This window comes from Mercenaria mercenaria, chromosome 15, assembly GCF_021730395.1.
Source record: "Mercenaria mercenaria strain notata chromosome 15, MADL_Memer_1, whole genome shotgun sequence".
NCBI lineage: Eukaryota > Metazoa > Mollusca > Bivalvia > Venerida > Veneridae > Mercenaria > Mercenaria mercenaria.
In genome coordinates, this window is record NC_069375.1 from 52658497 (window position 1) to 52683067 (window position 24571).

At 31.9% G+C, this 24571-nt stretch overlaps 1 protein-coding gene across 2 annotated transcripts in view; it reads right to left on the minus strand.

Moving 5' to 3' along the window:
• The window catches only part of LOC128546131 (uncharacterized), a 110398-nt gene that overhangs the window by 10457 nt on the left and 75370 nt on the right, over positions 1–24571 (minus strand). For both annotated transcript variants that reach the window (XM_053525267.1, XM_053525266.1), the window contains exons 19-23: positions 22467–22685; positions 21005–21265; positions 14925–15104; positions 14112–14267; positions 13534–13657 (exon numbers count right to left, since the gene is read on the minus strand). In XM_053525267.1, the coding sequence (XP_053381242.1) occupies positions 13534–13657; positions 14112–14267; positions 14925–15104; positions 21005–21265; positions 22467–22685 (940 nt within the window). The remainder of the gene's footprint in view (positions 1–13533; positions 13658–14111; positions 14268–14924; positions 15105–21004; positions 21266–22466; positions 22686–24571) is intronic.

Here is a 24571-nt window from a genome sequence, read left to right on the forward strand (position 1 = left end):
ACTGTTCACATTATATTTTATTTGAAAGTCCAGGTAAAAGAGAAAATGATATGATTTGTAATGAACAAAATGTTAACCCTAACTCTTTTGCTAATGCAACAAAACAAAAATATGATTTCTTATATATTGACAAACCAAGGAAGTTTTTAAGAAAAAACTTTACAGGAATTATATACCGTATAGCGGGTTATTTCTGCGGTCAAAATATTCTGCGTTTTGGCCCCAAAAATTGTGAAACAAATTTCTGCGTGTTTAATTTCTGCGTTTTCACATAAAAGGAAGAGAAATTTCTGCGTTTATGATGCCAAATAGGAGGTAGTTCCTCGCATGATCGGGCGTTGTGAGAATGATAGCGTATGAAAACAATAAACTAAATTACCGGTAACTGTTGTAAAATAACTTTGCATTTAATGAAAACATTGTAGGATACAATAACATGTGAATTGAAAAAATATAAGTACAAAAACAATTGCACAAACAACAACTGCAAGCTACGGTATATCGGCATAACGGTTATAGTTATATAAAGGTTATTAAAGTATAGTTCGGAAGATATCTATTACAAGGGTTTAATAAGAATAACACAACTGAAATTCACTCAATTATTTCATTCACAGAAGAAAAATGTTTTCTGAGGGATTAACAGTTAGGGCTTTGATTGACCATCACACCTAATTATACAATTATCGGTAATTGTCAGATTGCGACGGTAATTTCCAATAATTACTTCGGATTACCAAGGGAAACATAACATGAAACAACGTTGGGGAAAAATGCAGTTTTTTGCGTTTTAAATTTTTGCTGGATGAATATTCTGCTGGAATTATTTTTGCGATTCTACCGAGAGACCGCAGAAACGCAGAAATATTCCCCCTGTAGAAATAACCCGCTATACGGTATATGGGAGTTTTTAATGATGTAAAACAAATAAGTGAACCCGACAGTATAAGTAAAGTTAAATTTGATATTGATTTAAGTGATTATGCTACTAAAATCAATTCAAAAAACTTAAAAAGGAAACGGAATCATATCTTCACAGAAATAAGGAACTTGATAACACAATGAACAGAGCATTGGATATGGGAGGGAATGAAATAATCAACCTAGGAAATCCAGATAAACCCAACGATGCAGTTTCAAGACGGTTTATGTATAAAAAAGTTCAAAGTGTAATAGACGACTACAATCTTAAAGATATCAAAAGTATTAAACAGACACTAGAAGCAGAAGTAAAGAATATTGAAGAATTAGAAAAAATATTTTAAAAACAATTCATTATTAATAGTTCAATTACAAGGTAAAATTGAAGAAGAAATGAAAGCTATGGTTGATTCTATTAAAGAACTTGAAGAGAAATCTGATTTGACAGATGACAACATAAAAGAAGTATTTAGAACCAATTTTGAAAAGTTATACAATCAAGTTCAAGAATTAAAAGATAGTATGATTAAACACGAAGAACTAAAAGACAAGATTATTGAAGCCGAGAAAAAGTTACAAAATATGTATAAGTTAGAAATCAGAACAGAAATAAATAAACTAAATACTGAAATGGTAAAAAAGAATCAATATTTATTCGGTACATTTTCAAGTAAATTTGCAGAATATAAATCTGAACTGGAAAAGGCAGCTTCACAAAGAGGTGATGACCATGACATAGCATTAGATAACCTTAAAAAAGAGCTTAATTCTAAAATAGAAAACTTTAAGAAACAACTTCGAATTTTGATTAGTTATGTTGACACACGTCACAATTTAAAGTATGCAGACTTAAGTAACCTCACAGGTTTATTACAAAAAGATATGACGCAGCTTAATGCTAAAGTTGAAAAAAATAAAAATGAACTGGACTTTGTAGTTAAAAAATCAGTTAAACAAGGAGAGTTAATTACTGTTAATGCTAAAGCAATTAACATAATTAATGATCAGCTAGATGCATATGATAATCAAGACTTGTTTTTGAAAGAAGAATAGACAATATTTGTTTTTTACAAAACAAAACAGACTTGAATGCTGTTAGTGCTGAATTTAGATTTCTTGAACTAAATGAAAATTATAAAGTAATAGAAGATGAACTAGAAACAGTAAGACGTGAAGTGTTTCTTTTTGAATACTACAATAGCAAACAACAACATGTAAATCTTTATTATACTCGCATTCAAATTCAAACATATGACATTGAAGATAAACAGTTACAACAAAAGGTATCAAACACCACAGATTTATTTGAATTATTTGGATTACGAGGTAATACGATTACAGATTATGAAAGTTTTATTAAAACAAATTATATATATATATACAGAAAATAATCGTAAAGATAGGGAAAGAGATGTTTTTCAAATCCAACAAGGCGGGGATTACATAATCGAAATAAATATTATCATTAGCAACTCTGATAGAACATTTGATATAATTTTTTTTGATTGGTGGAGTGGACCTGATAACTGGAGTCAAATAAATGGGCAGGAAAATATAACATCTGAACAGATAAATAAATCAAATGTTTTTAATAAAAAAATTAAAATTAATTTAAAAAAAGGAATGATGTTTACAATTCAACCATTTGTTGTTTTACCAATACCATTTGAAGGTTCTGGTAAATTTTTCATAGAACCCGGTAGTTATGTCAGATTCTATCTAGTTAATTAAAGTTTTAAAACTTTAGTTTTAATTAATTACTGTGTTTTTTATATAATGGGAATATTCAATAATATAAATGAAAAAGAAAGTAAAATAGAAAGATGGACGTCAACACAAATTGAAAGAAAACCTCCATTTTTTTAACATCTGCAACAAAAGATGTTGCTGGATTATTTCAATGGAAAGTTGTAAATGCTAGTCCTGGTTTAGTTCAAAATGGTATTAATGTAACAATTAATTTTAATTGCATTTTAATCATTCTTGTTGATGCAATTAAATTAGATAAAGGAGAAGCGAAATTGGAATTAAAAAGCAAAGAAAATTTCAAACAAATGATGTTATTTATATTAATTCTTTAAACGTTAAGAATACTCAGTTAACAATTTATGGTTCTGTAATATAACCAGGCTGAGCGTGAAGCTCATAAGTAGCTGAAGCTCCGTAAGCTAATGTATCAATACCATTATCAAGAATATATCTTTTATCGTCATAACATGATAAAGATGTTTTATTTATAACATAACTGGAAAGATTGTGTTTATCAGAACGAATAACTTTAAAGGTGTGGTTACTCTGGGTTGAATTAAACAAAGTATCTTTGTAATTTTTATGAACTACTGTTTTCTTTACAACATATTTTTTAATTCCTTTACATTTTTTAACATTAACTTCATTTTGTAATAAATATGAATACATTTTACTTCTTAATCCGACAAATTCAACAATGGGAATGCCGGCAACTTCATCTTTGAATTTTCCAATTACTTTTTTATAATTGTCGAAATAAAATTTTGAATTACTATCGTAATCACTATTATCAAATAAATCTTTTGTCCTTATAAAAATCATCATATGCATCTTCAGTATTTATTTCATAACATAATGAATCAGTGTCGGTGAATAAAAGCTTTGCTGAGTTTTTATACTTTTCCTTAATGTAATTATAATGAAAATCATACATTAAATATTTTGATAAATCTAGAATGCACATTCCAACATAACAAGGTCTGTTTAATAACAAGCTTTCTTTTATTCTATGAATACCAAATAAATTCTTGTTAAACATCGTTGAACTAACAAATGAAGGTTTGGCTATGTATTTTAATAAAAGGGTTTCATCATGAGTTAATTTAATATTAACCCTCATGCGTACATTCGTTAACTTGAAAAAGTCTTTTGCAAATGAATTTTTTGCTTTAGATCTTTTTTGAGTATTAAAATCAATATATTTTTTAACCAAGGACTTTATTCAAAAGTTAATATTTTGTGTATTTTTGTTACTTTTAACCCTAATTGTGTATATAGTTCAAGATTTTTAAAATGAACAACATGATTTTGTTTTTTCATTAAAGTTGGAACTAATTGTTTTACATTACTTTTTCCTATTTCAAATTCTTTTTTAATATTTTTACTATAATTTGAAAGTCATTCGTCTGGTATTTTGATTTTTTCAGGAGCCAAAGGATAATCATTATGTACAGTATGTAATTCTTTTGGATATTCAAGATCACATTCAACTATAAAGTTAGTTTTACCTTTTGCAATTAGTTTCTTGAGTTGTTTTTCGGATATAAATTTAAAGTTTCCAGAGGGCAAAGATCGACACATGGCCCAACCATAAAGATTATTGGCGTCGAGGTACATAATGCATTTAGATTCTATTTTAGGATCATAATCTTTCATATGTTTATTGTTTGCTTTACTGTATCTGTTTGAAATATAACATATTCCTCCTCTCAGTCCCTTTTCAATAAAAAGATACATATCAATATCAGTTATTAAATCCAGATTTATTCCAGTCATTTTTAACATTGCATCCCAAGCTAAACCAGGACTACTAAAATAATAACAAGGGTCAAGTTTATAATATTCCAAACATAGTTTTCTAAAATTTTCGAATACATCAGCTAAAAGTAATACGTCAGTTTTTAAATATAGATCATGATATTCTCCCATTGTTTTAATTTTAAATTTATTCCAAACATTTTTACATGCTCATATTCTTCATTAGATATGTGTGTTTCATTTAAAATTGAATAAAACTCTTTTTTAGGAGGTAATTTTGTTTCTTTGAATTTTTTAAATAAATCCATGTAATCATATGGATAAACACCATTTGTTTTTAATAATTCTAGTGTAACCGAAGACCGTAGGTCTGACTAAGTCAAAGACCCCGAAGGTTCCAGCTTCGCTATATTTTTATCAAATTCTTGAGATAAATATTTAAATTCTGGAATATTTTTTACTAAGTTATCCAATGATTGAGACATAAATTGAAATAAATCAATAAAGACCAAGTCGGAAATCATAAATGCCATATATCTTTCCATATTGTTAGGAATAACATTAATTTCGTTTTTGAATTTCCCTATTTGTTGAATAATAAAATGACCGTCATAACCTCTTAAATTATAAAAAATAACAGGAATTTTGTGTGTTAGTCTAAAATTAATATTGCATTCTGAGTGAGCACTTCTTCTGAATTTTCCTGTTATATGACAGTGATCACGGACCTTCGGTCTATTCGGAAAACTTTGTTTTCAATCTCTTACTTTGACTGAATCTTCTATATATTTTTTTTTCACAGATATGACAAAACTTTTGTTTTTTAAATTCAATTTCGTCTTTATTAGACATTCTTAGTTCTTTGTTAAAGTGCTCTTTAAATATTTCCTGACAATATTTCTCTTCCTCAAGCATTTTTTCAATAAACTTATAAACTGCATTAGGTCCTCTGTAAATTTTAGTTGGTTTAGTATATTTATCGTCATAATAACAAACAACTTTATAACCGTAACCACAATCTATATGATTTTGATATGGTTCAGTAAACGAAGATTCAGGTGACGGTAAAGCAGTTAAAACTTTCTTAGTTATTGATTCAAAATCAGCATAAATTACAAAAGGTACTGCTAAACCCTTATGATAATTTTTAAATTGTACTTTACTTCCCTCTTTTGGCATTTTTACAGCTTGAACACCATTAATAGCTAAACAGTTTGGTGTGTGTTCATTTAATATTCTTTCTTGAGAAAAATGCTGCAGGCAGCATTTGCAAAAATATTTTTTATTTTTACATTTTGTTTTTTTAAACATTAATCTATTAAAGTATTTTATCGAAACATAATGATGGACCGAGGTCCCTGGTGACGGTTCCTTGGAACCCTCGGGGGTTTTAACCCACTTACAGTCGCCATTTATCTTATCTTTATTGATTAAAGGCCTAGATTCTGGCAGTGGGCCAAGGGATTTCTGTCTTCACCAGCACAGTTGGGGGCTAATGACCATCACAGTATGGCTCCAATAAACAAGGGTCATTGTTTATTGGAGAGTCAGTCTACCTTTCAAGTGTATCAATTAGTGAGAAGGGGAAACAATGTAATTTATTTAAAATTAATGAATAAATGATCATTTTTAAAGTTATATTAGTTTTTTTGGCTTTTCTATGTAAAGAAAAATATTTGTTGATCAAACACAATAATAAAATTATCAGAAACTTTTTTTCACAATAATGAAATAATGCGAAACTTACTTAAAGAAATATGCAAGTGTTTATTTTTTCAAATTCTGTCTGGAGAATTGTGATATTTTAAAAAAATGTGACTTTCACTCATCTAAAGCTTGCAGAATACTGTAAATAACATTTGTCTAGAACTGAAAACAGAATGTGCATTTCAAATTTAAAAAGCAAAGCATGAAAAAAGTCACTTTTGGCAACACACTGAAAAGGCAAATTGAGTATAGATGGAACACAATAATTTTATATTCAAATAATGTTGATTACATGAATACAAGAAAATCAATTTCCAATTCGAAAAATATTGTTTGTCAGCATAAAGAACTCATAAAGTTTTCACTATACTTGTGTTTTATTATCAATATTATTACTGTATCTTTTATCATCCTATATGTAATATAATAATAATAATAATAATGATTATAATTATTTTTATTATTATTATTATAACATTAAAGTAATAGTTATTATCATCTATATAATATCTAAATAATAATTATTATTATTATCATTCCACATTCACTGAAGAAAAAATAATTTCTTTCAACTCCACTGCACACATCTTCATGGTCTAGTTGGGATCCCTGCTGTGCTAATTGCCCTCTAATCAGTTACTATTACATAATCGCTGATAAGCAGCAGATAAGATGGGAGTTGTATATTGGATTTGGGGGGGGGGGGGGGGGGCACTTATATAGTAGTGAATCTAGGCCTTTAATAACATGTCACACCTTTCGGAATAATGATATTTTGATATGTATAATGGATAAACGCCCGTAGGTTCTTCGTATCCAAATATATTAAATGAAATATCATTTAAAACTTCTATTTTAGGTATTTGATTTAATGTAACAGGAAACTTTATTCCATTATAATTAAGTATCTATATGTTTTTTTTATATTTTGAAACTCTATAAGGGTTTTCTTTAACAGGAAATTTGTAAGCTAAATGACACCATCTAAAACATTCGTTATCATCATTCTTTATATTTATCAATCCTTTTCTTGGATGTTGTAATGGTTTTGGTAATTCTAAATAACTTGAAGCAGCCAGTGGTGTATATTTATATCTATTTATATAATGAGCATCAACTGATTCTATTCTCCAGCCACTTCCTTCTGAAATCCAGTTGCCAATTCTATTTATTATTTCATCAGAGGCTTGGTGTAAAGTTTTTTTTTATTTCATTTGTATTAATAATAATTAAAGCCTTTGATTGAAAATAAGCTGATTTTTATATTGTATCTGTTGCACTCATTTTTACAAAAGTTATTTTTAGTACAATATTTATTTTTATACCTTTTAAAGCTTTAAGTTCAGATTTAAGTATTTCATAAGAGTCGTTTATAGTTAAATATAATTGATTTTTTGGATCTTGTCTATATTCAATCTTAATTTCAAATTTCTTATAATATTGCTTTGTAGATCTCTCAATTTCCATCTATATATTATATTTAGAAAAAAATTCGTTAAGCAAAAATAACAAAAAGTAAAGTTTAAGAAGAAATAAAATATTCAGATTTATATCTTTTTCCGTTAGTTTTTGATAATCCACTTTTTACTCTGTTTTTACCTTCGCAGCACATTTTTAACACCGAATTAATATCAAGGTCTTTAGATGCTGCGTAAGTGCTTCTATATATTTTTTCTTCATTAGTGTCACAATCGGTTGCAATAACTTTTTTAGGATTGTTTCGGTGATTCTTTGGTCTGGGACAATCACATAACCTTCCGGCATTTTCCTCTTCTAAAATTAAACAACCACAGTCCCATTCAAATAAATTCCTTTCTAATAGATAAGGATCTATAACATTTTGTAATTTATCAATGACATGATTTTTATATTCATCGCTAACTATTTGATCAAGTTTTGATTTAATAACGTTTCTTCTTTTAATAACTTTTTCATATGAATTTTTGTCTGTATTCATTATTTCTCCTAAAGTGCTAGATAATTTTGGCATAATTATTCTGTCTACTTTTCTATTAACCATTATATAATATACTTAAAGAGAAAAAAAATATCTTTAACAACGCACCTAAAGAACATTTAAAAATAGGTAATATTATCTATATCTTTTGAATAAGATTTTAAAGTTATTTTTTCTAAATTGTTATCAACTGTTAAAATTTTAATACCTTCTTGAAACATTCTGTTTAACCATTCTTTATGTAATTTGTGTAGTTTTTCTAAATAATCTAAACCAATTCTGTTTTCTTCAGTTCTGTTTCTTTTTTGAAGTCTTTGAAAACATATTTCTGGGTCGGTTTTAACATAAACAAATCCATCAAATGGGTTTTTTTCCGTATGGTTTTATAATATGATCAGTTAATAAAAGATTGTATACTGCCCACCCGGGGTCATTTATAACACCATTGTCTTGATGTTGTTTTGTAAAAACGTTACTGTTAGTTAAATAACAGCGTTCGAGGACAGAAACACCATTAAACTGTTTAGCAGAAGGTAACATTTTTATATGACTGTTTAAAGTTGTTAGCTGAAAAGAAAATAAATATTTGGAAGGTTCTTGAGCAACAAGTTAAAAAAGGTTATATGAATTATAATCAGAGTCCATAACATTTTGCCATTCATAAATTGGTTCTGGAATTATATTAAAATTAGGATTATATTCTTTAATAATATCTAAAAACGTACTTTTTCCTGATGCAATATTACATTAGACCGATATAATTTTTCTCATTTATATAAAATACTTATAGAAAAAATCTTTAATATAACTGTTCTTCTTTTTTACTTTTATATCCGTTAAGTTTAAATTCCTTCATATGCATTTCAAGAGGTGTTGAATAGTTTTTTTCTTTCTGCATTTCTAACAGTATTGTAAAAATATCCTAAATAACTTTTTTCTCTTCTTCTTTATTTACTTTTCCAGGATCATTAGGGCCATGAACAGCTTAAGCTGCAATCCGTGCTTTTGTTATTAGTTGTTTTATTTTGTGGTGATGCAATTTTGAAATAGCTTTTTTGTTTTCAACTTTTAGTCTATTAATAAATATAGTAATTATTGATGGAACAGCGCCAGCAACTGCTACAAATATAGGAATAGCTGGAACAAGAGCTAATGCAGCTGAGCAACCAAAAATACCTGCTATAATCTGTAATCCTGTATTTACTCTTCCACAAAACTTATAGCTTTTTCTATATGCAGCAGCAAGTTTAGTTAAATGGTCTATTAATTGATCTATTGTTTCTATTCCATTAGAAATTAGATTTTTATAACTCATTTATATTATATATTTTCAATTTAAATTTCTTCCAATTCACTAAACGGAATTAAACCATAGGTTTCTTAACGAATCGAAGATTCGGGAATCCAACTACTAAATTTTTCATCGTAACCTTTCCATTTTACTAAAGCTTGTTTTTTCTTATAGTCTCGTCTAATAACTTGTTCTCTTCTAAAAACCTTTTGTTTAGTATGCAAAAGTTCTTGTTCATAAAATGACCCTTGAATTATTTCATTATTTAACCCTTAGCCTGCTGGCGGCTGATGATTCTGCCTTTGCGACCAGTGCAGACCAAGATCAGCCTGCACATCCGTGCAGTCTGATCATGGTCTGCACTGTTTGCTATTCAGTCAGTAAATTTTCAGTGAAAACCCCTTTGAGTACTAAGTGGTACTGTCCAAATTGAAAGATGGACCAGTCCATTATAGAAGTATAGCAGGTTAAGGGTTAAATCTTTTATAGTGTATTTTCTTGGATTTTTATTATTAATTCCATAAATTATAAATATCTCCTCTGTCCAGTTTTGTGTATATCCTTTTTCAAAATGTCTTTTTAGTTTGCTTAAGCGAACTCCATCACCAATTTCAAATTTTGGTTTACTCTTTGGTATCTTTAAATAACCATATAAGTTAAAGTAAACAGTACCTTTATTTAAGTTTTTACAGGCATCGGTTGGTGTCATTTTTATACTAGAGTGTTTTGTTTTTCAATATTTATCAACCATTTCCTGCAAATTATCTAAATAAGTGTAAGTATTATTTGCTGTAAAATATTTCCACATTATTCTTTTTAAACTTCTATTAAATCTTTCGATTACTACAGCCTTTCCTTCGTTAAATGTATGATACATATTAATCTTATTTTTATTCAAAAGGTGTTCTACCTTCTGAAACTATTTTTTCAAATGCTTCAGTAACAGATTCTCCAGTTTTATTCTTTAATGGAATAACCCATGCATATTTACTGAATATGTCAATCACGGTTAACAAGTACTTTACACTTTTATTATATCTTGAAAAAGCTTGCATATCAACTAAATCAGCAGACCAAGTATCTATCATCAATGTCATTAACTCTCACTCTTCGTTTCATAAATTTTCGTTTAATTGGTTTATGTAATTTTTCTGCTAATTCATCACTCCATGTTATTTCGGGGGTCTTTTTGAGTAAGCTTTTAGCTCCCGAGGACTTACGTCCTTGTAAATACTCTACCCCCTTTTTCCGTTTTTTGACTTTCGTTTTTGTCCAAGACCAAGTTTGTATTTCGTTTTAATTGCAGGTTTTACAACTAAATGTTTTGCAATCTTTTCCCCAAATGTTTTTGATTTAGTGTTATTTAATTTGGAAAGCATTTGCTTATCGCATTCGCTTTTATTTGTACTAGTATCATTATAGCAAAAGTCATGAGTTTTGCATACTGCATCCAGTTCACTGACAGGGAGTCCATTATCTAAAGGATTTCCTGGTCCACAATAACGAAAGCCTGGCAAGAGCAAACCTTTCTTAGGTAATAAAGGTAACATTGCTTTATGAATATCTAAATTACCTGCTGTGAGCTTAGGCTCAGAGTTGGAAGCTTTGCTCCCCGTTGTAGTACTTTTAACAAACTTTGATTTCATTCTTTCACAAGATGAACAGGTGGCCATTATCATTTTCCTCCCGTTTTTTTTTGTTGTAACATAATGAGGATTTATATTATCAGTAAATCTTCTTTCTTTCAAACAATATATTTTAATCTGTAAACTCATTTATATTATATGTATTTAAATTTAATAAAACACTTATATTAAATCAGCTGTAGTGTAAAGTGCAAACGTATCGGATTTAAATCAAACAAAACAGGGAAGTTTAAACAGGAGTAAACTACAAAGTAAACATATTGGTTAACTTTATGACTGAACGTAAATACCAATAAAACGACACCGGTGTCGCTTTACATTGAGCCAATATTTGTTTAAACTTACAAACGATATTGATCTATTTTAAGAAAACGACACCGGTGTCGCTAAAAAAATTTCATTTAATATATCTTGTGAACTCAACCATAGGATTATACCATAATCTTACGCATTGTTGAATATATGCTTTATCAAAGGAAAAATGAATGAACAATTACAAATTATTTTAATCAATAAGGACAAAACTATTATAAATTATTTTTCAGTGTGTAAATTTTTCTTCCGGTTTTTTTTTTTAATTGTGTAAGTAAACCTTGGTCCCTTCAGCCTTACGTCCATCAAGTCAGATGTTTTCATTTGGTTAAACCGGAGGTTTTCATTTGGTTTAACCAAAGATTTTCGGGGTATCAAGGATACCAAGTTAGTATTTTAAGTTTAGGGTAAGGCCAAAGTGTACTTATAGAATCGGGCAAGGGGTCAAATGAGGTCATACTGTTTTGATCGCCTTAATCTTCTAACTACTGACCTGGGTCCAATTACAATTATAATTTAAATAATTATAATTAATTACATTTTTTCAATTAATTGAAAATAATTAATAATTGAGACAAAAATCAATTATTTTAATTGTAATTAATTAATTAAAATCCAAACAAATGCAAAATAATTGTCAAATAAATTTAATTACTCTTCAATTACATGTAGCAAACTGTAACAAACATTTAGCAATTAAACATTGGCAAAAATACAGGTTATTGTGCAGTAGCTGGTATCACCTGGGGGTATAAATGCTCAGTAGGTAAGAGCGTTGGTCTACGAATCGCGGGGTCGCGAGTTCGATCCTCGGGCGGGGCGTATGTTCTCCGTGACTATTTGATAAACGACATTGTGTCTGAAATCATTAGTCCTCCACCTCTGATTCATGTGGGGAAGTTAGCAGTTACTTGCGGAGAACAGGTTTGTACTGGTACAGAATCCAGGAACACTGGTTAGGTTAACTGCCCGCCGTTATATAACTGAAAAACTGTTGAAAAACGGCGTTAAACCCAAAACAAACAAACAAACAAATGGGGGTATAAATTTCACACTTGCTGGTACTCTAAAAGGGGTATTTATGTAATCTGGATATATACATGAAACTGTTGCTAGACCACGAGTGGTAAACGCGCAATCCAATTCCCACTGGGAATACGCTTAAAATGTGTTGCGCGACTTCCGGTGCTGGTGTTGCGCATCAATATATACAAAATCAAGGAGGGTGGCGCGTATACCACCCGTGTAGACCATTGATGAATATTAAGCCATTACATTACAATAACTAGTATACAGAGTGGGTAAGTAAGAAGTGTTCACAAGCTCTGTGTTCAATGTAGGGTATAAAACAGACAGAGTAGTTCACTAACAGACAGTAACTTTGGAGCATTAATGTTTTAGAAATGCAATAAAGACTTATAAACAAGCTACTGCATCATAAATCTGTGAATGGTGTTCACTGAAGGCAGTAATCTTTGAGGTGTTTAGGTTTTTGAAATTCAATAAGCATTTATAGATACGCATCATTAATATGTCTTTGATAGTAACATCATGATTCTATTTGTGAATATATTGCCAAATAATTAAATATAATTAATTATTTTCCTTAAAATAATTGTAATTAATTATAATTACTTCTGTAAGAAGCTAGTAATTATAATTGTAATTTAATTGAAGCATTTCTATTTTAATTGTAATTAATTAATTACTTTTGAAAATAATTGAACCCAGGTCTGCCCCTCCCCCTTAAACTTTGAGTTTGCTTTCGTGCCCCTCTTTATTTTGGTTGTTGAAGCGGTGCCTTACTGTGTTATTTTATCTTACTTGTGTGTCTATGTTAGTTAGTTGGGTGTGGTTTTGTGTTTATCTTTGGTACATGAATGTCTGCGTTATTGTGGTTTACCTTGTAGTGTAACTCTGATTAAGACACGCAGCATTTCCTATGCATATTCATCTTTGTTCTACTTTCCCCTTCACCCCCCCCCCCCTGTTTACCCGTTACCACTCCCCTTCCCCACCTCTATCTATATTTGGCATACATTTATATGTGCTTGTTAGATTTTTGAAAAAACCCGTCTATAATATTTTTTATCACAGCTTCTTTTTGTTGTGGGCCTACTTTGCCCGTAGCCGGTGCTCTTGATTTTGTTAGTTAGCACCTGTCTTCTTAGCCTAAAAATGTTGTTAAATACCTTTTACAGAAGATCCATAATACTGTTATTACTGTAACACATACAACAGAACCAGCAATAACAAAACCAGTCATCAGCCAGTTCATTTTAGATTCACTGTCATGAACAGCGGTTACCGTAGCAACTGAAAACACATAAACAGAATAACCCTAAATGGTTAAATGAAATATATGTACAATTGACAAACATTTCAATTTATAATACATAGCATAATTTTAGCATATATTATATTTCATGTAAAATAAAAGTTATGTTGAAATCAAACAATTTTTGAAAATCACTAAATTTAACTTAGAATTCATAGGCGTACGAGCAGGGGGAGGCTGCACACGCCCCATCCCCCTCCTAAATTTGAGAGTGGGGAACTGAATTTTGTCAGAAATAACAGTAAATATAGGGAAAAAAGATTTACGATATAACTTACATTACTGAGAAGGATTTAGTGTGTTTTGCATTGTCAGTAACGGGAAAAATGTTTTCTTTTTTTTTTCTTTTTTTTTTATTTTCAAACATATTTCAGGGAATCCCCTCCCCCTGCAAACATTCTATGTTCGTCACAATTGCAGTGATTTACCCACTGTTGCAATATTCCTTGTCCCTGGTCATCAGCCCAGCTGTGGTCCATCCCTCCGGACACTGCTTACAGGATGTCTGAGCCTCCTTGTCTTGATAGTATCCACGAGGACAACGTTCACAGCAATCATTGGTTGCATAAGTTCCTTTTCCACATGATACTATAAATACAGTTTTAGCCATGGGTATTGCAACTTGCTGAAATTGCCCATTGACCTTTTTTTATCGCTCCAACAATAAGAACCGGCAACGAATATAGTTATGTCATAAATGCTGTCGCAGAATAATGATTATAAGAATTCGTGCTTTGAATAAGATTGTATAAATACGATCTCATTGTAAAAAGTAGCATTCACATTTAGTATGTTGCAGGATCCTCTTTGAGGAAGTCATTATATCTTTTATTCAAATCAATGTGACATGTGCTAAGTGAATATCCATAGGTATAATCTCATTCGTTTTTAAAGTTCCATAAGGTTTTAAAATTTATGTCAAAACAGATCAAACTGCTGTCCAAATTGGTGTTAAGCATGATCACGCGGTTAAAAAAAGCACTACCTTTAATACCGCACGCGAACTTACACTGTCATAGCTATAAAGGGACTGAGTTAGAAATAATGGATTCAATAAAACGCGCTGTATTATGTTGACCAATATTCAGACCTTTGACAAATGTTACAGAAAACAGATTTAACAAGAAATTAATATATTTCATGTCCATAATAAAAATGTGGCAGCCACATTATAAAGAAAGATATTACGTGACTTTCAAGTAGTTAAACTCTAAGTGTTTATGTTGTTATGAAATGTGTACTTACCACAGTATTGCCACACCGAAACATGTCCTGGTTCACACACAGACACACCGTCCAGTGGTGAACTGTTTACACCAACATCATAGTCACTGCCACCATACTGTATGGTAAATTCCAAGTTCTCGATGTATGTATTTAAAGCTCCCACAATTTCAGCAAGAAGATCGTAGCACTGGTTTATACCTACAGTGAACATTTTGCGTTTTATTTCTAATACATAAATCGCATACAGATTTTGACAGTCGCCAAAGGTCAGTGTTTTATATTTCATTTTTTGCGATGCATTTTTTGTGCCACTGGCACCAGACCAGAAAGAAAATGCCTCTGTACATGTTATACCCTACCTCCTGAACCTCTATTCTCAGAATACCTAGAGGTAGGATATAACAAGTACAGAGGCATTTCTTTCTGGGTTTTGCCATGCCCGCAGATGTACCATGCCACAAATTTTCCATTGAATCTGAACATTATCTCGAGATGTAGATCTACGCTAGAAGTATTTCCAGGTTATCAATCACAAATTCAAATCTTGACTTGTCTTTCATTCTTATCCTTTCCTGTTTTGTTTTCACTACAGTATGTCATATGTATATATACATGTACTCTATTTTGGGAATAAATATGTTTAAACTAAATTCAAATCTTTACACCTACAACTTCTGGTCTGAAAACGATCGTTATATTTTTAAGAAATTCTCCAACCAACAATTTCTTCAGTCTGAAAAATCTAACAGAATTTCAAAGTTTTACGCCAATATCTTTAAAACCTTTTATCATTTGGTTAAACATACATCCTATGTATCTTTTCGAAGCATCTTTGTGAAATTTCAAGGTTCTATTCTATTTCATTCATTAATAAAAGTGCCAAGTTGAATTTAAGGATTGGCTTCATACCAGTAGAAATACCTACCCATTTACAGCGTGGTTATTTTCCAGCGTTTTTTGTGTGATATAAAGCATTAATAAACAGGGCTTAAATTACAGCCCTGGCGTAGCCCTATAGGGCAGTCAAATATGTCACTACAAACAGTTCCGTTTCTTACACAGGCCTTAACAGAATAATATATGTATACTTCTGATAATATGTAGGTGTCCTTTGACGCCATATTTTGATCAGTTAGAGAACATTTTTGGTCTATCTACACTATCAAATGTTATTTTTAATCAATAGAAACAACACATAACTTTCTTCCTTTTCTACATTAGTATTTATTTGCATGTGAATTTAAAATAAAACCATTATCTGGTGTTGATCGAAATCAAGTTTGTGCTTCTGTGATTTTGCAAGAGTTATCAGTAAAAATTGTCAGTCTTTTATTACAAAAAATACTCACATATATTTTACTCAAACTGTTTTAAAATGTTATTCCTCTGTTATTATCAGGGTTATCTATTTTTGTATACTGGTAGTACGATAGATACAGATCAATTTTCAGGAAAAACATTACTTAAAAACTTCTATTAAAATGTGCTCAAATAAGGTAGAAATATATTCACAGTGGTAAGAAAAGGTTCAGGTATAAAAAAAAAACAGCTGAGGATTTATTTTTCTTCGATTCATTTACAGCACAGATAATTTCTTCATCAGTAGTTCCATCACTGAACATAATCATTATGTCTCCCCCAGGAGACATATTGTTTTTGCCCTGTCCGTCCGTCCGTCTGTCCGTCCGTCCGTCCGTACGTCACACTTCATTTCCGAGCAATAACTGGAGAACCATTTGACCTAGAACCTTCAAACTTCATAGGGTTGTAGGGCTGCTGGAGTAGACGACCCCTATTGGTTTTGGGGTCACTCCATCAAAGGTCAAGGTCACAGGGGCCTAAACATTGAAAACCATTTCCGATCAATAACTAGAGAACCACTTGACCCAGAATGTTGAAACTTCATAGAATGATTGATTATGAAGAGTAGATGACCCCTATTGATTTTGGGGTCACTCCGTCAAAGGTCAAGGTCACATGGGCCTGAACATTGAAAACCATTTCCGATCAATAACTAGAGAACCACTTGACCCAGAATGTTGAAACTTCATAGGATGATTGGTCATGAAGAGTAGATGACCCCTATTGATTTTGGGGTCACTCCGTCAAAGGTCAAGGTCACAGGGGCCTGAACATTGAAAACCATTTCCAATCAATAACTAGAGAACCACCTGACCCAGAATGTTGAAACTTCATAGGATGATTGGTCATAAAGAGTAGATGACCCTTATTGATTATGGGATCACTCCGTCAAAGGTCAAGGTCACAGGGGCCCGCACATTGAAAACCATTTCTGATCAGTAACTTGAGAACCACTTGACCCAGAATGATGAAACTTCATAGGATGATTGGTCATGCAGAGTAGATGACCCCTAACGATTTTAGGGTCACTCTGTGAAAGGTCAAGGCCACAGGGGCCCGAACATTGAAAACCATTTCCAATCAATAACTTGAGAACCTCTCGACCCAGAATGTTGAAACTTCATAGGATGATTGTTCATGCAGAGTAAATGACCCTTATTGTTTTTGGAGTCACTCTGTTAAAGGTCAAGGTCACAGGGGCCCGCACATTGAAAACCATTTCCGGTCAGTAACTTGAGAACCATTTGACCCAGAATGATGAAACTTCATAAGATGATTGGTCATGCAGAGTAGATGAACCCTAACGATTTTAGGGTCACTCTGTTAAAGGTCAAAGCCACAGGGGCCTGAACATGGAAAACCATTTCCAATCAATAACTTGAGAACCTCTCGACCCAGAATGTTGAAACTTCATAGGATGATTGTTCATGCAGAGTAAATGACCTTATTGTTTTTGGGGTCACTCCGTTAAAGGTCAAGGTCACAGGGGCCTGAGCATTGATAACCAGTTCCGATCAATAACTTGAGAACCACTTGACCCAGAATGTTGAAACTTCATAGGATGATTGAACATGCAGAGTAGATGACCCCTATTGATTTTGGGGTCAGTCTATTAAAGGTCAAGGTCACAGTGGCCTGTTCATGTAAAATCATTTTTTGGAAATAACTTGAGAACCACTTGACCTACAATGTTGAAACTTAACAGGATGATTGGACATGCAGAGTACATGACCCCTATTTATTTTGAGGTCACTTGATCAAAGGTCAGGGTCACAGGAGCCTGAACAGTGACTTGAGAACCACTAGGCCACGAGTGTTGAAATTTAGCGGGATGACTGGACATGCCAAGTAGATGATCCCTATTGCAGCCAACATTCAGTGTCTCTTTGACTTTCGCTCCTGACCCCTATTGACTTCTTGCCTATAGGACTTTGCATTGGGGGAGACATGCGCTTTTTTACAAAAGCATTTTCTAGTTAACATTGATGTCATTACTATTTTCAAACCAAGTGTGCTTTGTAACAAAAAATGTAAATACCCAGAACACAAATCACAGATTATAAGTCCCGATTATATTTTAATCTATACTACAATTATTTTATGACAAATATGTAAAGCAGTTGTTTCAAAACGATGAGGTCTCTTTTTCTCGCACATCTGCGACTTCTTCACTTCAAAAACCTCTCCAATCAGCCCAGAAAACTATACAAAAAGCCCAGAAAACATGGAAACCCCCTATTAAATCAGGCACAAACTATCTCCCAAATATGGAAAGCTATTGCATGAATTATAGAATTAGCCCTATCAGCTAGGTAACCTAGACCCTAGAAATTTAGAAAGTGTATAGAGTTATGTGAAGACTTTATTTGACAAAAAAAATGTTTCATTATCGGACAGATTAGATTATTTTTATCATATTTTACAAACTCTGTTGTTTTTTTTTACATTCTTTGTAAGAAATCAAACCATTAACATCTTTACTTAGTCGAAACGTCCTCAACAAATTGTTGTTTTTTTTACATTTCTATTTTTTAAACATTCAGTACATTAAGACATTCAAAATTTGTTATGATATGATTTATATATGCTGACATGTCTGACAACTTTCTATTTAGTGTATCAAAGTCGCCATTATGAATAATATTTTCAACATTTTTATAGTACCTTTGCTCCTCATCTTTGCTATAAACCTTATTAAAAATTAAATCCGTTCGAGTGTTCTCTTGGCATGTATATTGTCATTCACTACATTTCTGCTTTGTCTACATAATAACCATGAACACAAAATCATCCAATTTTGCAGTTATAATCACCACATAAAAGAAGATCAAATTCATGTAAATTCACCAAATTCAAGGTCCTGAAGTCCAGGCTCTGACTTATTATCATAAAAAAGTGATCAACCTGGTGGAAAATATATAAATACATATAAGAGTTTCTTCGCAAAGCCAGTTATATGTTTGTCTATTTCTAATATAATGACATAATGAAAATTCAGACTAATGTGCTTAATACATTTTGTAAAATTTTTTTTTATTAAAAACAATTACACCACCCGTAATACGACAACCTCTTTAAGATTTATGGCTTGACATATAAATGTTTTAAAATCATCAAAATATTGAATCAATTTATCTACCTATTCCAAATGTCGTTATGGTTATCAAATTTCATATCAAGAGCATCTACGTCATTGATTACTAATTCGTTTCCTTATCCAGTGTTGCAAATTATGTTTTCAATTTCAGCCACCTTATGCTTTAACAACATTTTACTTTTGTTCGACCTCTTCAACCCTAGATTTCACAGAGGATATTTCGGCTCTTACATTTATTACAGATTTCATCGATTAAATCTCGCATTTGACTTGACTTACTTCTTTATATGTTTTCGAGAGCGACAAGAAACTATTTTACTATTTGGTCGACCCTACTAACTCGAGATTCACAGAGGATAATTGGCATTCGAACAATAACTATTTTTTTTATCATGGACAGTCGGATGTGTCTAGCGATACGGTATGAGCTTTCTGGTGTGAAATGTTAATTGCGTTGTAAATGGCAATCCTGCTATAACAAAATACATGGTTACGCGTTCATAATAATAATAATTATTAATATTTTTAATTTTTATTATATTGTACTTTATCCCGTAAATGGTCCTTACCGTATTACCGGATACAGGCATTTACACAAAAAAAAATTATCAACTCCATTGCAGAAATCTACATTAACCTGTGACGTCACGCAATGGCTTCGACGATGAACGAAATGTCGTTGAAACTGTTGACTGTGTGTAAGTCAGTACGTTGACAGCGTTCCGAGTATTGTTATTTCAAGGTAGACAACCTACTAAGATATGCCAGTTCAAATATATCAAAAGCTGGGGATGCTTAAGATAAAGGAATATTACTAGATTCTAATTGTTTCTTCTCTCGAGAAGGAACACTTAGAATTGGTAAGTCACACTTGACTGAGCAACTGGGTTTTCTTATTACAGGCTGACCAACCAAACTCCGTGACCTTAGAAATAAACTCTAACGTTAAAATAGTTCTTTCCTAATGGAGGCGACTCTGACTGAACGCGCTCCGTGGATTACATATTACTAAACCCGAGGAAGGAAAAGTGGCTTTGTTGAAACACGCCAAACATCTTATTTGTCACAAAGGTAAACATACGTCTCTACCTTCGGATGCATAGTTAATACGTGAAAACAAACCCTATGACGACCCTCTAGTTGAGCGCATCGAATGGTACACTACATGTGGACATGACTTGTATAGCCAGTGTTTCTTAATTGCCGTACTTACTCAACTGAAAGTGGTAACGTAATTTACTTTGTTGGGATTTGAGAACTTATGTTAGCGTAAATACTTTGGAAATAGCGGACTTGACATTTTTAGGCAGGAGAAAACTACATAGTTCTTTTTAAAATTTTTAGTTTTTTTTTTTTTGGTATTTTGGTACAGAAATAAATGCTCATTTGGTGCAAAATGTGACACCCCCGGGGCACTTAAACGGGGGCATACAAAATGTCAATAAGGTAGAACGGCCTTGTTCTTGTGTCCGATCCTGAGGTTCCACACACTGATGACCAATATTCAAAAACATACATTGCAATCAACCAAAATTTTATAAGATGATCATTATATATTTATACAGATGTGCCCGAGGAGAAACTTTTGCTATGTTTTAACTTGAAGAAAAACTACTTAAGGGTTATATAAACCAGTTACCTGCAGTGATGTCACATGTTAATTCTATCGTGAACATCACATAGATAGTCTCCCTTCGTTTTCTCTCTGATAATTGGCTGGAAGAAAAGACATGTATGTCCTGAAGAACACAACTTCCATTTGACACACATCCGGTCCGTCTCACCTTACCATTTACGACCGCCTTTATATCTGATATCAAGCCGGAATTTAACGTTGTAAGACTTAGTGTTTCGTAACCTGCCGTATAGTTCAGTTTGTTACTCAGTGCCGGGATCTTAGCTGCAAGTTCACGAAAATATTTGTATAGATCAACGTGTCATTATTCTGCTAATGGTAATTTTTTGCATTAATGTAAGGTTCACAGAGCTATTAATAATTACCTATAGTTATTATTTAATGAATGATATATAAAGCTGCCAAAGTTGAATAAAATCATTGTTAAACTTTGTGGAGTTGAGATTAGAAGGGATTTTGTCACGAGGGTAGAGCCCGCCTGATATAATATTATGAATTCTAACACGTAATTAAGGATTGAATATGTACATCTTTGACGACAGTCATCAAATATTTATTTTACGGTTTTCTTTTCCAGCACGCCACTATGACATCTGACGCTATGAATATTCATGACGTACAATAATTTTATTGGGTTCGACCTTCTTTGCTTATAGGAAAACAAATCAGATCATGTTAGAAATAACTATGTATTACACGTACATGTATTTTGATATGAAATACGACGTTGGAACTCGAGAATTATCAGAAAACTTGCCTATCATGAAAAAAAAACAACAACACTGATTATAGGATCAAAGTCTTTTGATCGGCTGAGAACCCGTTTAGTTGCTTTTAAACGATATTTGGAAATTAAACTTTTCTGACTCTATACATTGCAGAGACTTCATTTTTTCTCATAATTTTTTTTAGCGATGATTACAATTGGCTATTATAGTCTGACATGTCATGTATACAGTCCTTACTTTCCGTAATAGAACAATAAAACGTTCTTATTTTTACAGCCTGGTCAAAACTACAGCTTTCAGACATTTTTTCAGATATTTGGTTTTGAAATAATAGGATTTACGTCATTTGTGCTGTAAGGGATGTCGCTATACATTGGTCTACAAGACATTGAACTTAGAAACGGAGAATATTTTTTGTATCAAAGGCTGTATTTCTCCGGAAGCATTGCATATTTGAATGTACATGCATATCTCATTGCAAAAAATAATGTTTTCAATAATACAGTAATATTTCTAATGTTAGTCTTCATGTCGTCATTTGAAATAGGCATCGCTGAACATGAACACTTATTCCAGAAACACCGGGACTAGACCGCCTTCCCATGGATCACATAGTTTACCATAATTTTGAAAAACCTCGTGTATTTTTCCAGTATTATTCAGGGTCAGCGTTAGTTACTTTGTAACAGCATTATTTTGCAATACGATGAATTTTGCAATAGTCTTAAGTTACTTACGTGTACAAGAGGGTATCTGAGACTGCGGGTTGTCAGTGTTGTTAATGTTCCACGTGTAACCAGTGTCTGGTCCACAAATTATTCCAGACGTGTTAACAAACATGTCACTGTCAAAGACAAAACCTTTATCGCACGCGGGCTTGCAAACACGTGTCTCATTATCAGTCCACTCGCAGTTCATGGTTCCGTTTTCGAGATGTGAAGGTTCTTTTACACATTCTAAAAGTAAAGAATAAATGAATAAATGAGTTAAACCTTGAAGCGAATCGACACAAAAAGGCCATATACTGCCCTATTCCTAAGGTAACAAGGCGATTGATAACACCGATGGACTTATAATATGGAATAACTAAGTTTGAATCAAATCTATTCAGTAATAACTGAGATAGAGCAAAAGTGCATAACAACTTGAACCTGAAATCGTAAGTAAAAAGAGGGCATAACTCAAAACATATTGGTCCACAGTGCTCAAAACTGCATCACAGATTGAACCTGAAATCTTAAGTAAAACGAGGGCAAAACTCAAAACATATTGGTGCATGCACTGTGGACCTTGTGTTATATAGTGAAGGTGATGATGTTGAACAACTATTTTAAGTTTAAACCAAATCCTTTTAGTAACAACAAAAATATGGTGAAAAAAGCATCAATATTAAACTGTAATTCTAACCAAAAAGAGGGCATAATTAATGAAATACGTTTGGTACAAGTGTTATGACCCTTGTGTCACATGATGTAAGTGATGATGTGGATTAATTATTTCTAAGTTTAAATCAAATCCATTCGGTAATGATAAAGTTAGAGTGAAAGTGCATCAAAACTTTAATCTGAAAGTTTAACTCAAAAGGGGATAGTTAATAAAATATTGGTGCCAGAGTTATGGCCCTTGTGTCAAATGATGAGGGTGATGATGCGGGAAAACTAGTTTAAGATTTAGCAGTAGATCACAAAACAACAGAAATTATTAGTAAATGAACAACATCTTGACAAACAAATTATCTGTCGAATACATGCTTAACTGTCCTGTCCCACAGAATCGGATACTTTTAATATTCTAAAGGAGTTGTCCCCCTTTAAAAAGAATGCCATTTGTAAAGAAATAAATGTAAACAATAGTCAAAAACGATGTTTTACCTAGACTGAGTTATGTTAAGTTTAAACACTGGTACATTGTTGCAAATGCATCAAAACGAAGACATGTACAGCTTTTTAAAACTGGTGCGTTCTTAAAGGCGCTGAACTGTCCAGAGCTTTGGCCCTTTCATGCAGTCCCTTTCCAGAATTCAGTACATACATGAATAAATTGACAATGGTTTTGTAGAATGATATACATGTTTTATGTGCTGTGTATTTTTCATGTAAAACAATGCTTTCTTTCTATGATTTGGTGATGTTCAAACTTTTTTCTCCGAAATATGGACCTAATCTTAAGTTGGAATCAAATACATTTAGTAATGCCTGAGAAAGATTGAAAGTGCACAAACACTTTAACCTGAAAGTCTAAGTAAAGAAGGGGAATAACTCATGAAATATAGGTGCCAAGATTATAGCCTTTGTGTCATAAGATGTGAGTGATGATGTGGAACAAATATTTTAAGTTTGAATCAAATCATTTCTGTAATAACAGAGATATATTGAAAATGCATCGAAATTAACCTTAAATTCTAAGTAATTCATGAACAATTGGTGCCAGAGTTATGGACTCTGTGTCATATGATTTGAGTGATGATTTTGAACAACTATTTTAAATTTTAATCAAATCTATTTACTAATAATTGAGACAGAGTGAAAGTAAAAAGGGGGTTAATATATTTATAAACTGTTGGTGCGAGAGTTTTGGTTCTTGTAAAAAATGATGTGGGTGATGATGAGAAATTACTATTTTAAGTTTGAAACAAATCCATCAAGTAATTATAGAGATAAAGAGAAAGTGCATCAAACCTTTAACAAAGGTGTGGACGCGAAAGGACGCCGACGCCGATGCCGGGTCGAGTAGGACAGCTCCCATACTTCATATAGTCGAGTTTAAAATGGATTGATGCAATCATTCAAGTCAATTTATAGACTACAACTGATGCCACCTTCTGGTCATGTGAAGAAGTTGT